The sequence below is a fragment of the Mobula birostris genome, chromosome 4 (assembly GCF_030028105.1).
Source record: "Mobula birostris isolate sMobBir1 chromosome 4, sMobBir1.hap1, whole genome shotgun sequence".
NCBI classification, from domain to species: domain Eukaryota; kingdom Metazoa; phylum Chordata; class Chondrichthyes; order Myliobatiformes; family Myliobatidae; genus Mobula; species Mobula birostris.
In genome coordinates, this window is record NC_092373.1 from 180,712,076 (window position 1) to 180,726,739 (window position 14,664).

The 14,664-nt window shown below is 37.7% G+C and overlaps 1 protein-coding gene across 1 annotated transcript in view; it reads right to left on the minus strand.

Annotated features, from left to right (window-relative positions):
• The window catches only part of maea (macrophage erythroblast attacher, E3 ubiquitin ligase), a 90,337-nt gene that overhangs the window by 58,342 nt on the left and 17,331 nt on the right, over positions 1-14,664 (minus strand). The window contains exon 3 of the mRNA XM_072256628.1: positions 10,524-10,727. Within this exon, the coding sequence (XP_072112729.1) occupies positions 10,524-10,727 (204 nt within the window). The remainder of the gene's footprint in view (positions 1-10,523; positions 10,728-14,664) is intronic.

A 14,664-nucleotide genomic window follows, 5' to 3' on the forward strand; every position in this document is an offset into this window, starting at 1 on the left:
GTAGATGGTCTGGCACTCCGTAAACTTTCAGGATCTTCAGCATTTTACCTCGGAGAATGGAGTCAAAAGCTTTGTGAAAATCGATGTAAGTAAGCACGGCTAGTAGGTTGTTCTTCTTGACTTCCTCAACGATCCTATGGACAGCAAGTATTTGCATTACTGGTTGTGCGCTTCTGCCGAAAACCATTCTGATTGAATCTTAGCTTAGGGTCAATGGCGGTGCAAATCCTGTTCAAGATCATCCGATTGTATAACTTTACTAAGATGCAGGTCAAGCTGATACCACGGTAGTTATCTGTCTTTATGAGGGATCCAAACTTGGGGACTAGGATAATGTTTGAGAGTGACCACTGTTCTGGTTTGTCCCCTTTCATCAGTGCCATATTACACATGTCCAGCAAGATGTCGTCCAGGTCGCAGTTCTTCAGGACATCTGGTGGTATCCCATCTGGTCCAGTGCTCCGGCCCTGTTTGAGTGCCTATTTGGCCTTCTTCAGTTCCTCAATGATGAATGGGCCGTCATCGATGTCGACTTGCGTTAGTATCGTGGGTATACCCTCTTCTTCTTCCGTGATCATTGGAGGGCTTCCCAGCAGGTTCTTAAAGTGGGTAAACCATGTCAGGACACGGTCCCCTGCTGTTTTACCACTTACTTGACCTGATGCGGACTTCTTCCACCTACTGATCTCATTGACTAGGCGCCATGCTTCTCCATGCTGCACGTCTTCATTAGCAGCCTCTATCTCTCTAATCCTCTCACTAGTTCTTCTTCCTTCAGTTTGTCGTAGGGGGCAAAGAGATTCTTCTTCCCAAAACCACATCCTTAACAATCGACTCAATCATCTTCCCAACCACTGAGATCAACTACCCTGGCCTATAAATTCCTTTCTTCTGCCTCTCTTCAGCCACCTCTTTCAGAAGCCTGCAGTGTAAACCATCTGGTCCAGGAGACTTAACTACCTTCAGACCTTTCAGTTTCCCAAGAAACTTCTCCCTAGTAATGGTAATTTCACAAACTTCTGACCCCCTGACTCTCTTGAACTTCTGGCATATTGCTAGAGTCTTCCATATGAAGACTGATGAAAAATACTTATTCAGTTCATCTGCCATTTGCTTGTCCCCCAGTTCCTCTTCAGTATCATTTTTCAGCAGTACGATATCCATACTCACGTCTCTTTTACACTTCGTGTATCAGAAGAAACCTTTGGTATCCTCTTTGATATTATTGGCAAGCTTACCTTCATATTCCATCTTTCCCTCCTTAATGAATCTTTAGTTGTCTTCCGTTGATACTTAAAAGCTTCCCAATCCTCTAACTTCCCACTAATTTTTGCTCTATTATATACACTCCCTTTGCCTTTTACATTGGCTTTGACTCCTTTTGTTAGCCATGGTTGTGTCATTATGCCTTTAGAATACTTCTTCCTCTTTTGGATGTACGTATATATCCTGCGCCTTCCGAATTGTTTGCTAAAATTCCAGCTATTGCTACTCTGCCATCATCCCTGTCAGTGTTCTTTTCCAATTAATTTTGGCCAGCTCCTCTTTCATCCCTCTGTAATTCCTTTACTCCACTGTAGTACTCAAATTGCAGGGTGGATTCCATCATATTATGATCATTTATTTCTAACAGTTCCTTTATCTTAAGCTCTCTGGTCAATTCTAGTTCATTGCACAACACCCAATCCAGAATAGCTGATCCCCTAGTGGGCTCATAGCTGCTCTAAAAAGCCATCTCACAGGCATTCTAGAAATTCACCCTCTTGGGATCTAGCACCAACCTGATTTTCCTTATCTAACTGTATATTGAAATCCCCATGATGATTGTGACATTGCCCTTTTGGTATGCATTTTTTACCTCCCATTGTAATTTGTAGACCACATCCTTACTACTGTTTGGGGGTTTGTATATATTGTAATTCCATATGTGGACCTTCATGTACAGGGGAATTACACAGGGATTTGATAAAACAATACCTGGAGTATTGTGCCACGTTTTGGTCTACACATCCATGAAGAGATACAATACCAGAGAGGATGTGCACTGAAGGCTCATCACATTGATTCCTGGGATGGCAAGACTGATGCCTGTGCAGAGATTTGGTCAGCAAGTCCATATTCAATGCAGAATGGATCTCTTTGAAACATACAAAACTCTGACAAGTATGACAAGCTAAATTCAGGGAAGATGTTTCATCAACTTAAGGATCCAGAATAAGCATAAGTATTGCCATCCACAGTCTCAGAATATTCACAACCAATAGAAATTTCTTCACTTACAGGGCAATGACAGTCTACCAAAGAAGACTGTCTCGACCAAGTCAGTAAATGCTTTTAAGAGATAGAGTTAGATGTCCTGACACAAAGACTATCAACAGGTTTGGGAAGACAAAAGGAATATGCTTTCAAGAGAATCAGCCATTATCTCACTGAAACTTTTCGAATGTTGAAAGGTCTCAACAGAATAGATGTGGAAAGGATGTTTTCCATGGTGGAAGAATCTAGGACAAGAGGGCAGAGCCTCAGAATAGAGGGGCACCCATTTAAAAAATGTTGAGACATTTCTTTAGCCAGAGGATAGTGAATTTGTGGAATTTGTTACTACAGGCAGCTGTAGAGACCAGGTCGTTGGGTGTACTCAAGGCAGAGATTGATAGGTTCTTGATTGAACACAGCATCAAAAGTTACAGAGAGCAGGCTGGGGAGCGGGGCTGGTGGAGCAGACTCAATGGGCCAAATGGTCTCATTCTAATCCTATGTCTTATGGTCTTATGTAATGCTGAATAGATCTGAACTGCTCCTATTTTTGCTGTGTTTCTGGTCTTCAAATTATTAAATTCAGAACCACAAACATTTTAATAATGACGTTGGAATTTAAATTCCAGTAGATTACCACATGATTAGAAGGGTGAAATGATTCAGAATTCTCGCTTTCAGCTGGATTAGATCCCATTTGTCATGCTACTTGGATGTGGTTTTAATTCACTAAAACAAAAACTTCAAGGTGAATTTTATCTTTAACTAGAAAACTCGCATAAGGCAATGTATTATGTTAGAATAAATTTTGCAGTTGCAATTGAGAGTGAGAATATAAAAACAAAATGTTGAAGTTTCTTAAGGTCTTAGTCAGATCACACTTGGAGAATTATGAGCAGTCTTTAGCCTATTTTTCAAGCAATTAATTACAAAACCCCTCTGACAAAATGTTATCATTAATCAAGTAACTGTAATTAACATATCAGTAATGAGATTTTCAATCAATATTACTTCATCAAATATTAACAAATTTTATTCCCCAAACTTTAGCTGCAGCCTTGCCCAATTGAGTATCAACGTTAATCAATTCACAGAGGATTAATCTTGTTGGCTGATAGTACCTCTCTGAATTTAATGCATTTTCTATGCCGAAAAATGTTCAAGATGTTGTATGTACGTGCAATTTCAGCAACAATCTCCATTTAAAAGTAGTCATAATTCATTAATGGAAATGAAATAATAGGAATATTATTCTAAAATCTGCTCAGCTGAGCCTAATGAGCTAACACATTGATTTCAACTACAGATGGAGAGAAACACATCCCATCTAACTTTTTCTTTACAGCTCTTCTGATTACATAAAGTTACTATCCCTCCAATACTCTTCTGCCATATTTTCAGAGAAGAAAAATTGGAGCTCATTTTGATTTGTTCTCAAGGAGAAAGATAACAACACTTTATAGAATAGACACTTCAGGGTCCATGCCACAAGTTTTGTTCCCATCGTGACTGGCTGTCCTCACTTAAAACTACAGGTCAATCTCACGTTCCTCCAGCTCAGTATATACATTGCTGTTCTGATGCTACCTATCCAGCAGATAGGAAACTAAGGCAAAATCACCTTGATGCTAAAATAACATTGAAGTAAATAAAATGAGTAATGTCTTAAACATATCAATAAAACTAGAGAGGTTGCAGGAACACAGCCTTGAATGTTTGCAAACATCTTTGAAAATGGCAGGACAAAAATCTAAGAACTGGCACAGGTCTTCCCAGTTAGCTTCCCTCTACCCCTTTTTAAATGCAGAGCTTTATATCATGTAATTTTTAAAGAAAAGGTGTATAATAAATGAGTAAGAAACCGAGTACTGTAATTGCAAATACATGGCACATTGTAAACTTTAGATTACACTACAAAATTTTAGTATAATTTTACAAATACATTGCAATAGAGTTCAGAAAGCGTTTATAGTAGAGAGAACTGCAAGGTTGCAAATAATTACAGTGAAATAAAACAAAGACACTGACTGTTAAAAAATGACGCAAAGCACAGGAGAGAACAGAAGTAGCTACTGTGCTCACTGCCGACCTACAAGGCAACCTCCGTTATGCATCGTTTGTGGCTCTACAGTTAACTTCCTGTTCAAATGAAGTTGTGATTCTAGATGGCAAGGCCCTATGCTATAATGAAGGCTTGCAAAACAGTCTAACTTTGCAAACCTTATCAAGGACTTTAATGCTTGCAGGTCATTAAAATTAATAAAAAATAATGCAACTTGAAAGTTAACTTGCATGCTTAAAAAACAAACACAAAAAACTTAAACTTTTTAAAATACTTAAGTGTACACAATTCAAAAATTGGTTGAGGTGGATCATATGTTGAACTTTAAAACATTAATTTCAGTTTTAGATTTCCATTCCAAATGTGACTGGGTATAAAATACACTGGCTGTAAAACATAATGAGCTGATAATGTGATCCATAACACAAAGATGTATATGACGTTCGTTCTGCATCTTCGATGAGCACCCTTGCTCCATCTGCCACAAAAAGCGGAATTTCCTGGTGGCCACCCATTTCAATTCTACTTCCCATTCCAACAATTCAGTCCATGGCTGCCTCTACTATCGTGATGAGGCCATACTCGTGATGGAAGAGCAACACCTTGTATTCTGTCTGGGTAGTCTCCAACCTGATGGCATGAACATCGATTTCTCAAACTTCCAGTAACTGTCCCCCCATCACCATTTATATTTCCCCCCTCAACTTTTCTTCCTACCTGCCCATCACTTCCCTCTGGTGCTCCGCCCCGTTCCATGGTCTTCAGCCCTTTCCTATCAGATTCCCCCTTCGCCAGCCCGTTATCTCTTTCACCGATCAACTTCCCAGCTCGTTACTTCAACCCCTCCCCCTCACCCAGTTTACCTATCACCTTGTACTTCTTCCTCCCCTCCCCCCACCTTTCCAGTCCTGACGGAAGGTTTCCGCTTGGAACGTCAACTGTTTACTCTTTTCCACGGACGCTGCCTGACCTCCAGCATTTTGGGTGTGCTGCTTTGAATTTCCAGCATCTGCAGATTTTCTTGAGTGCATGACATTTGTTCACATTTCTAATAATCTTAAAATATTCTGATGGCAAGATTAGAAGTACTTTGTTAATATTGTCCAAGTGGCCTCTTGTTATTAAAAACAAGTAGATTACTAATGGAGACAATGTGCTCATGCTAGTAATAATGAAAACAGTGAGATTTTCTCACTAATGTAAAAAGAATATTGATGATCACTGGATCTCTAGCTTTCAGAATCTCCTACAAATCACAGATACCACTTCAAAATAGATAAACTTCATTTATTAGTTCACAAAGTCAATACTACGAATGATTAAACTTTCGGCTTACTAACAAGATATATTAATATCCACAAGCAACGTGCAGAAAATGCTGGAGGAACTCAGCAGGCCAGGCAGCATCCATGGATAAGAGTACGGTCGATGTTTCCGGCCAAGACCTTCATCATTTGTACTCTTTTCCATAGATGCTGCATGAATTGCAGAGTTCCTCCAGCATTCTGTGTCTGCTGCTTGGATTTCCAGCATCTGCAGTTTCGCTCTTGTTTAATATCTAGAAGGGAATCATCTATATTTTTTAGTTCCAAGACAGGAAAATGTACAACTGCTGTCAATATTCATCATCACAAATAATGGGAGCTTCCAGCTACAACTAAAATACTTCAAGTCTTTGAGCATCACCATTATTTTTACCTGAAGACAGAACCACAGAAACAAATAATCATGTCACAATGGGAAGCTATTTGGCTATTCAAGTCTGTGTTTAATCCCTACACAGTGATCCCTTCACACTCATTCCTCTGTATTGCCTCCAGTTGGTTCTATTTCCACCTTTCTTACAAAGAGTAAATTCTGGTTCCAAACTCCTCCAAAAATGCACTTTCTTTTAGGCAGAATTTTAATTTTATGTTTCTTAGTTTTTGAAATTTTGGAATTATCCACTGAAAGAAATTCTCATCTTTCTTACTCTAAAGCTAGTTATGAACTTGTACATGCCTAAGATATCACTTTCCAACTTTCTTTGCTCCGAGGGAAATAAACCCAGTAATCTTGTAGATGAAATACTACATGTATGGCACAATTCTATTTAATCTTTTCTTTACCCTCTTGGACCTACACATCCTCCCTGAAGCATGACAACCAGAAATGAATAAAGCTCGTCGGGTAGCCTAACTTGTGTTTTCATTGAAGAATCTCAATGCAACTTCTCTGTTTTTGTATTCTATTTCAATTATGAAACCCAGGATTCCATATGCTCTGCTAACAAATCTTTCAACAAGAAATAGGGTTAAATTATTATTATCCAGTATCCAGAAATCTGTGTTAATCTATGCAATTAAGTAATAGGGATAAGGCAACAAAATGGAGCTGATCAAAGTCAATCTTGCTAAAAGGCAAAGTATGTGTAAACGGTTAAAAAGCTTACTCATGCTTCAATAGATTTAAGGATTGAGAATAGTGACCTAGAGTAAAGAGAGGTTCGGTAAAAGGGTAAAAAAGAATGAAAAATGTTGAAGTTCACATTTTTGTATAAACTAGCAATTTAGTATAGGGATAAAATAGAAAAGCAAAAGCTGTTCCCATTCTGCGGTGAAAGTTTGATTGGCATTACATTAAGAGCCAAAAAGTGGATCTTTAAAAAATATACAAGTTCCAACCCTAACATTCTGTGACATATTTAATAGACAATTTGCGAACAATTACAGCACTTATAAAGAGAAATAAGGGAACTTACGGTCAAGATGTCAAATGCATTGTGAAGAGAATGCTATAAAATGTCAATACATAAATTGCTAGCCAATTAATTCATTAGTAATAATTGATATTAACACGTCAAGAAGTTACTTTTATGGGAAGATTTTATGCAATAATCAACTGTTGAGAAAAGCCGATAGGATCTTTTGCTTTATAATTAGAGGTCATAATAAAAACAAGCAGTGGATTCCAGTTACTTGGGCCAGCCACTTATTTGGAACAACTCATAAAGAACAGAGACTAATTAAGAAAATAGCCAGGATTCCCTTTGTTTATTTGACACACTATACCTCTTTATTGGGACAGAAGACTGTTGCCAAACAGTTTCTAACTAGTGTCAGTTGTGTGCACTTGTATGGCCATTAGACAGTACACTGTGCTTACAACGAGCAGTTTTAAAATTGTGTCTGTTGTGTATGTTTGTGTTCAAAACAGTAATTTTTGTCACTGGTAATTGACAACTAATTTACTCACTGCAGTTTCAAGCACTGAAGTTTGGCTTTGCCAAAAACTGATGGGAATGAAAATGAAACTATTTCACTACTTCAACAAGAACTACAAAGACAATCATCTTGAATGCGCAATGAAAAAGAAGATTTGGAGGATACAATCGTTGAAAGTATTGTATGAAGGCAGTATGAAGGTATGTGCACTAAGTGGCTATGCTGATTCTGTTCATTTACAGTCAAAGAAACATGACAGCACACACTGGATGAATTCATCAATATTATTAGGAAATAATAGTTTTGTAGTACTGTGGCATTGGTAGTGTTTAAACTATTTTCATGAAGCTTCGGCTAATTTGGGCAGCCGCTTAATCTGGCCAAAATGTACTGATCCCGATCTGTCCCAATTAACCAGAATACACTATACTGATAAATATTAAATTGGACTCCAGTTGTAATCTGGTTATTTCTGTATTCAGTTTAGAAATGATGTCAAGGTTTTCCAGAGGGTGCAAAAGCTCATCACTGCCACTGAAGATTAGCAGATGGAGAAGTACTGCACCCAATGGCAAAAGAATTGATAAGCAAAAGGATAAACCTTACCAAATTGTCAAAGGAGATGTGGACACAGCACAGAAGTGGCTCTTCTTCAAGCATTATCTAACTCATTCTCTGATACATGGTATTAGTTTTCACAATATTAAACTGGAAAAATTCTTCACAGATATGGACTACTTGACAAAAATATATAGTGAATCTCTTCACCCAAAATACATATTTGTTTTTTTTTAAATTGCTCTTCTATTTTTCCAAAATATTGATTGGCTGACATCTCAGTTTTATTTTAAAATAGAATAGCTTGTAAGGTTAAGTCTGAATGCATTTTGTCAAGCAACCCAATTCTTAAAAAAATTATACAGGGCTACAAGACCAAATGAACAAATATGAATTTAATAATTTTACAATCTTTGCATTATAAGAGAATAATACTATACAAACACTTCTCAATTACAAACTTTAAACATTTACCTTTCAATAAAAATAAAAGAAAAACAAGTTTAAAAATACACCTCAAAAGGTTGTTGTTAAGCAAATGAATTTGATGATGTGTACATTGTTTTGAAATCACATTCGATTAGTATTTTTGGATCAAGACTTATGATCAGCCAGATTCATTGCCAATTAAAAGAGGCTAAATACAAGTTCAAAATTAATTAGCCCAAATTAAGCTAACAATATACGGTTAGAAAGTTTGCGAGCCCTGTAGAATGTTCTCTATTTCTGCTTAAGTATGATATAAAATGTGATCAGATCTTCATGCACCCTAAAACTAGATAAAGAGAACCCAGTTAAATAACTAACACAACAGTACACCTGTTTATTTATTCAGAAAAATTACCTAATATTACATGCATTTTTTGGAAAAAGTATGTAATCCTCTGGGATATTGCCTTCTCCAAAAACTGTTTGGAGACAGGTGTTCCAATCAATGACAAGAGATTAGAGATGTGAATTGTAGAGGTGCCTTCTCCTATAAAAAAAGACACGCACAGTCAGGTTACTGACAGAGCCTGCTCTTCTCAAGAAAGATCTGTTTATGTGCACCATGCCTTGATCAAAACAACTTTCATAGGACCTTAGAAGAATTGTTGAGATGCTTGAAGATGGAAAAGGATAAAAACACATTCCTAAAGATCTCAGTGTCTATCCGTCCACAGTAAGAGAAATTGTCTACAAATGGAGGAAATTCAGTACTGTTGCTACTCTCTCTAGGAGTGGGCATCCTGCAAAGATCACACCAACAGCACAATGTGCATTGCTGAAAGAGATGAAAAAGAGCAAAAGGGTAGCAGCAAAAGACCTGCAGAATCTCTAAAACTTGTTAAAGTCTCTGTTCATGTGTCCACTATAAGACCACCTGGATATTCTACAACTCTTCTGGGACAATGCTCTGTGGACAGATGAGACAAAAATTGAACTTTTTGGCAGAAATGCACATTGCTATATTTGAAGGAAAAAGGGCACTGCACACCAACATCAAAACGTTATTCCAACTGTGAAGGATGGTGGAAGAAACATCGTAGTTTGGGGCTGCTTTGCTGCCTCAGGGCCTGGACAGCTTGCAATCATTGAGGGAACAAATATATCAAGACATTTTACAGAAGAATGTCAGGGCAACAGTCCGTCACCTGAACCTTAATAGAAGCTGGATAATACAACAAGATAATGACCCAAAAGATGAGGGTAAATCAAAAAGAGAATGGTTTAAAAAAGAAAATCTGTGTTTTGGAATGGCTGAGTCAAAGAACTGACCTTAATTGTATAGAAATGTTGTGGAAGGACCTGAAGCAAGCAGTTCATGCAAGGAAGCCCACCAACTTCTCAGAGTTGAAGCAGTTTTGTAGGGAGGGAAGAATGGCCTAAAATTCCTCCAAGCCGAAGTGCAGGACTGATCAAGTTACTGGAAATGTTTGGTTGAAGTTATTGCTGTACAGGTGGGGGGGGGGGAAAAGAGTCACACCAGTTCCTGAAAGCAAAGTTTCACATTCTTTTTCCAACAAATACATGTAATATTGGGTCATTTTTTCTAAATTAATGAATTAACAAGTATGCGTAAACAGAATTCCTTTCTGCAGATGCTGGAAATTCAAGCAACACACATCAAAGTTGCTGGTGAACGCAGCAGGCCAGGCAGCATCTCTAGGAAGAGGTCGCTTCGTCAGGACAATTAACAAGTATAATGTTTTTTGGTGTTATTTATTTCATTGGGTTCTCCCTATCTAGTTTTAGGACTTGTGTGAAGAACTGATCATATTTTAGGTCATACTTATGCAGAAAGAAAAAATTCTACAGGGTTCGCAAACTTTCTAGCACCATTGTACATGACTAAATAGTCCATTATCTGAACAGTTAATAGGGAAACTTCCCCTGAGCTCTCCTTATTATACAATTGCACTATGCTGGAAGTGCTGCAATGATTCATTTCAAGCACCACTCACCTCAATTCCACTCTGTTTGGTCAGTTTAACAGCAGTGTTGTAATAGCCGCACCGCAGCAAATGCTCTACCATCATACGGTCCATGCGTTTTTTCTTCCACATATTAACTGCTGCTGCTTGATCACTGCTATGTTCTTTTAAGTGTTCAATTCTACGTTTGCACAGTTTTGCACTTTCATCTTCAGCTTGGATTGACTCAACTGCCTGTAACAACAAAAATACTTAATTATATCCCCAATATGGAAACTGATTAAACAAACAAGAATCATTACAACACTTCTTGTGCTTCCAGCTGGGTAAAAATACCAATTTTAACCCATGTTTCAATGACAAACTCCACTATCTTCATCACGGAAGATGCCGAGGCACATCTAGCCTGCTGGTACATATACCTTCAGCTTCCATCCCTCCTGTTTGGTTAGTCCTCAACCGATCAGATTTCTGCTGTCCCACCTTGTTCACAATCAAATTCCAGTTCTTATTTAGCGCGAGATCTTCGTCTTTGTTAAAATTCTTATTCTCTAAAACAAAAATTATGGTTTGAAGCTCTAATGTAATATCACTGGCCTCATAGTGTGATTACCATGTAATAGGTTTCCACCATAAATTACAGCACGAACTCTTACCTAATGAAAATACAGTGAAATAAGAAACTGCAAAACTGAATTAGCTGAAATTGCACATTATCCTGTTTCACCCTGTCAATAATACCACAGGAATAATAATTCTAGTAATGTGCAGATTTATCATATGGTAAGAGATTATTTAGGGAATGTAGATCATAATACGAATCATTTTTATCAATATTGAAAGTAATCAGTTCAATCTCAAATCAGGTTCTTAAATATAAATGCAAGCTACAAAGATAGTAAACGAGAGATGACTTCAATGGATTGAGAAATTTTATGAAGCGATAGCACAACATAAGAATTCACATGAGGCATAGCTAATAATTTTAAAATAGCACTAGTTGACAATGAGAAAGAAAAAGTCAAAACTTAGCAATTGACAAGGAAAAAGTCAAGAGCATATAGTGTCTGAATCAGATTTATTACCACTGGCATATATCATGAAATTTAATGTTTTGTGGCAGCTGTACAGTGCAAGACATAAAAACTACTAAGTTACCAAAAAAAAAGTGCAAATCAGGAATAACAAGGTAGTATTTATGGGTTCATGGACTGTTCAGAAATCTAATAGTGGAGGTGACGAAACTTCTTTAAACATTGAATGTGCAGCATCATGCTTCTGTACTTCCTCTCTATGTAGTTCTATCAGGTCACCCCTCAGTCTAATGAGGAAGAAAATAGGGAAAATCCAAGGAGGCTTTTTCCACTGAGGCTGGGCGAGACTAGAATTAAAGGTCATAGATTAAGGTTGAAAGATGAAATATTTAAGGAGAAGATGAGGAGGAATGCCAATGATATTCCATGAACCTTTTGATTTAATCCGAGGTCAGTAACATCAAGCAACCTACCAATTAATTTTACTACCTCAATGTTAATCCATAAGTTGCAGTATTGATGTCAATTATGGAATTAATTGCACAAAGTGAAGGGCTTGAAATAGGCAACGACAAATGGGAAAATCCTACATATGATAATAAGCCAAAATAAAAACAAACAATTCAACAACCTTTTGCAAAAGGCTGCAAACTGTTAGTTTGGCAGTTGGTAAGGCTAGAGAAGAACTAAATAAAGAGCTAATATTGGCTGAAACAAGTGTTTTCCATAGGAATTAATACATGAACCTTAACATTTTCATTTCTAGATTTGCTTGATTTAAGGATTAAGTCACATATCAAAGTCAACAAATGATAGGAGAGCAAAATATTGGGTAGATAGAAGAAATGAGTTTCCAAAACATGTGTATACCTAGAGTAATGGCATTAAATATGATTAGTTCAACGATTCTCAACATTCTGGACTGTTTATTGTTATTGTGGCAAAGATTAAACCTAAAATGATCTTGGTCCTCTGCAGATTATTTCTCAACAATTAGAAAATATTTTCAATTTATGTTTAACAACTGAAATTTGATCACACAGTCCTTAAATTCAGCCTGTGTATAGAGATTTTCTTATTACATCTTTGGAGAAAGAACCTCTCACTTTAAATCTATATTATCCAGTTCTTGACTGTTACATCACTAGGATCAATTTATCTCTGTTCACTTTAACCCAAACCTTGTGTTTTGAGCATCCTTAACACATCTCCTCTAAAATACAAGTGGTTCATTTTCAGAGATGGTGTTGGGGTATGCCTCTTTGTGATTCAAAGGAGCATGATCCTGGCTTTACAGCTTTCTAGCTTTCTCCTGTGTCAAACTTCTGACACCAGGTGAACTTGCGTTACAATTTGTCCACTTTTTGCTAAATCACAAGAATGCAAGAAAGCATATCACAGGCACAGACCTTTACAATGATACCAATTAAACCAGCTGCCTGCATGATGTCCACATCCCTCTAGTCCTCACCTGTTTATGTATCTGCTTAATTTATCTGAACCAGCCTAAGCAGGTCTGATTTCAATTTCAAAATGTTACTCCCGGCATTTGTCCTTTACCGTTACAATGTTACATTTAATTGAAATATACTCTACTAAACTACCTTCTTCCAGCTCAAACTATAAATAGTCAGCATGATTCTTTTCTATCAAAATCAATTACTTACTTCTATTGCCATTACCCCATTCACTTCATATGCTTCTGCTATTATGTGGCACCTTGTCACACACCAACACATCAATATTAGTGTCATCTTCAGTCATCCATGACCTTCTATCTAAGAAACCATGCTGGCTTCCATTAACAAATTCATATTTTGCCTGTTATTATTCATTTTATCCTAGAATTCTAAAAGCTTCCCAAAGTTGAAAATAACAGGAATAACAGGTCTATTGTGGCTAGGGTACAACATTTTTAATTCACCATGCCTCAAGCCATCCTATATCCAAGGAGGTGGGAAAATTCTGGCTAGTTGTTTTGCAATTCCCCCCTTATTTCACTCAGCAACCTCAGATACAATCTATTTGTACCTGGTGTTTGTCTATCACCTAGTCACTTTTGCAATTGATTAGGAACCTTGACTATATCCTTATAATGTGATATTTTGGCTCTGTGGTTGAGGATCTATCTGTAGGTTCAGCAGTGCTACGAGATCCTGACTGTGTACATCAAGCCCCAGCTCAGTGAGAGGTCAACCACTGCACCGGCTTCTCCATTAGTCAATTTGAAACAAGTGAAATAGGGATCTAGATCAAAAATTACAGAAATGGACAAGTCTCAAAGTCTGCCAAGTATTTGGCAAGGCTTAGGTAAAGGCACCAAGAGCTGAAAACTAACTCGTACAGTATTTCATTACCTCCTTTCCTTGCATTAAGGAGTAAATCAAATGGCAAGGAGATAGTATTACCCTAGTTTACATAAAATGTACAAAAAAATCACATTCCAATAAAATTATTCATCCTTGTTCAACGCCAATTACATATCCTTGTTGCTGACTGTCAAGTTGCCAGTTTGTCCATGCCAAATAAACACAACAGATACTGCAGATGCTGAAGATCCAGAGTAACACACACAAGATACTGGAAGAACTCAGCAGGTCAGGCATTTATGGAAATGATTAAATAGTGGACGATTTGGGCTGAGACCATTCTTCAGGACTGGAAAGGAGGAAGATGCCAGAATAAAAAGGTGGGAAAGGGGAAGGACAAGCTAGAAAGTGATAGGTAAAGCCAGATGGGTGGGATAGGTGAAAGGCTGGAGAAGAAGGAATCTGATAGGAGAGGAGAGTGGACCATGGGATTAAGGAAAAGAGACATCAGGGGTAGGCAATAGGCAGGTAAGGGGAAGAGACAAGAGGCCAGAATGGTGAATAGAAGAGAGAAGGGCAAGGGAATGTTTTTCCTCCAGACAGAATAATGATGTGTTGGACACGGAGGCTCATGGGGCGGTAGGCAAGGACAAGAGAAACTCCATCATTGTTAAGATATTGGGAAGATGGGGTGACCACGTATGTCCAGAAAATGGAGGAGACGAGAGAGGGCAGCACCAACGGGGAAGGAAGGGAAACACCATTATTAGAAAGAGGAGGACAACTCCGATATCCTGGAAAGAAAAGCCTCATTCTGGGAACAGATAG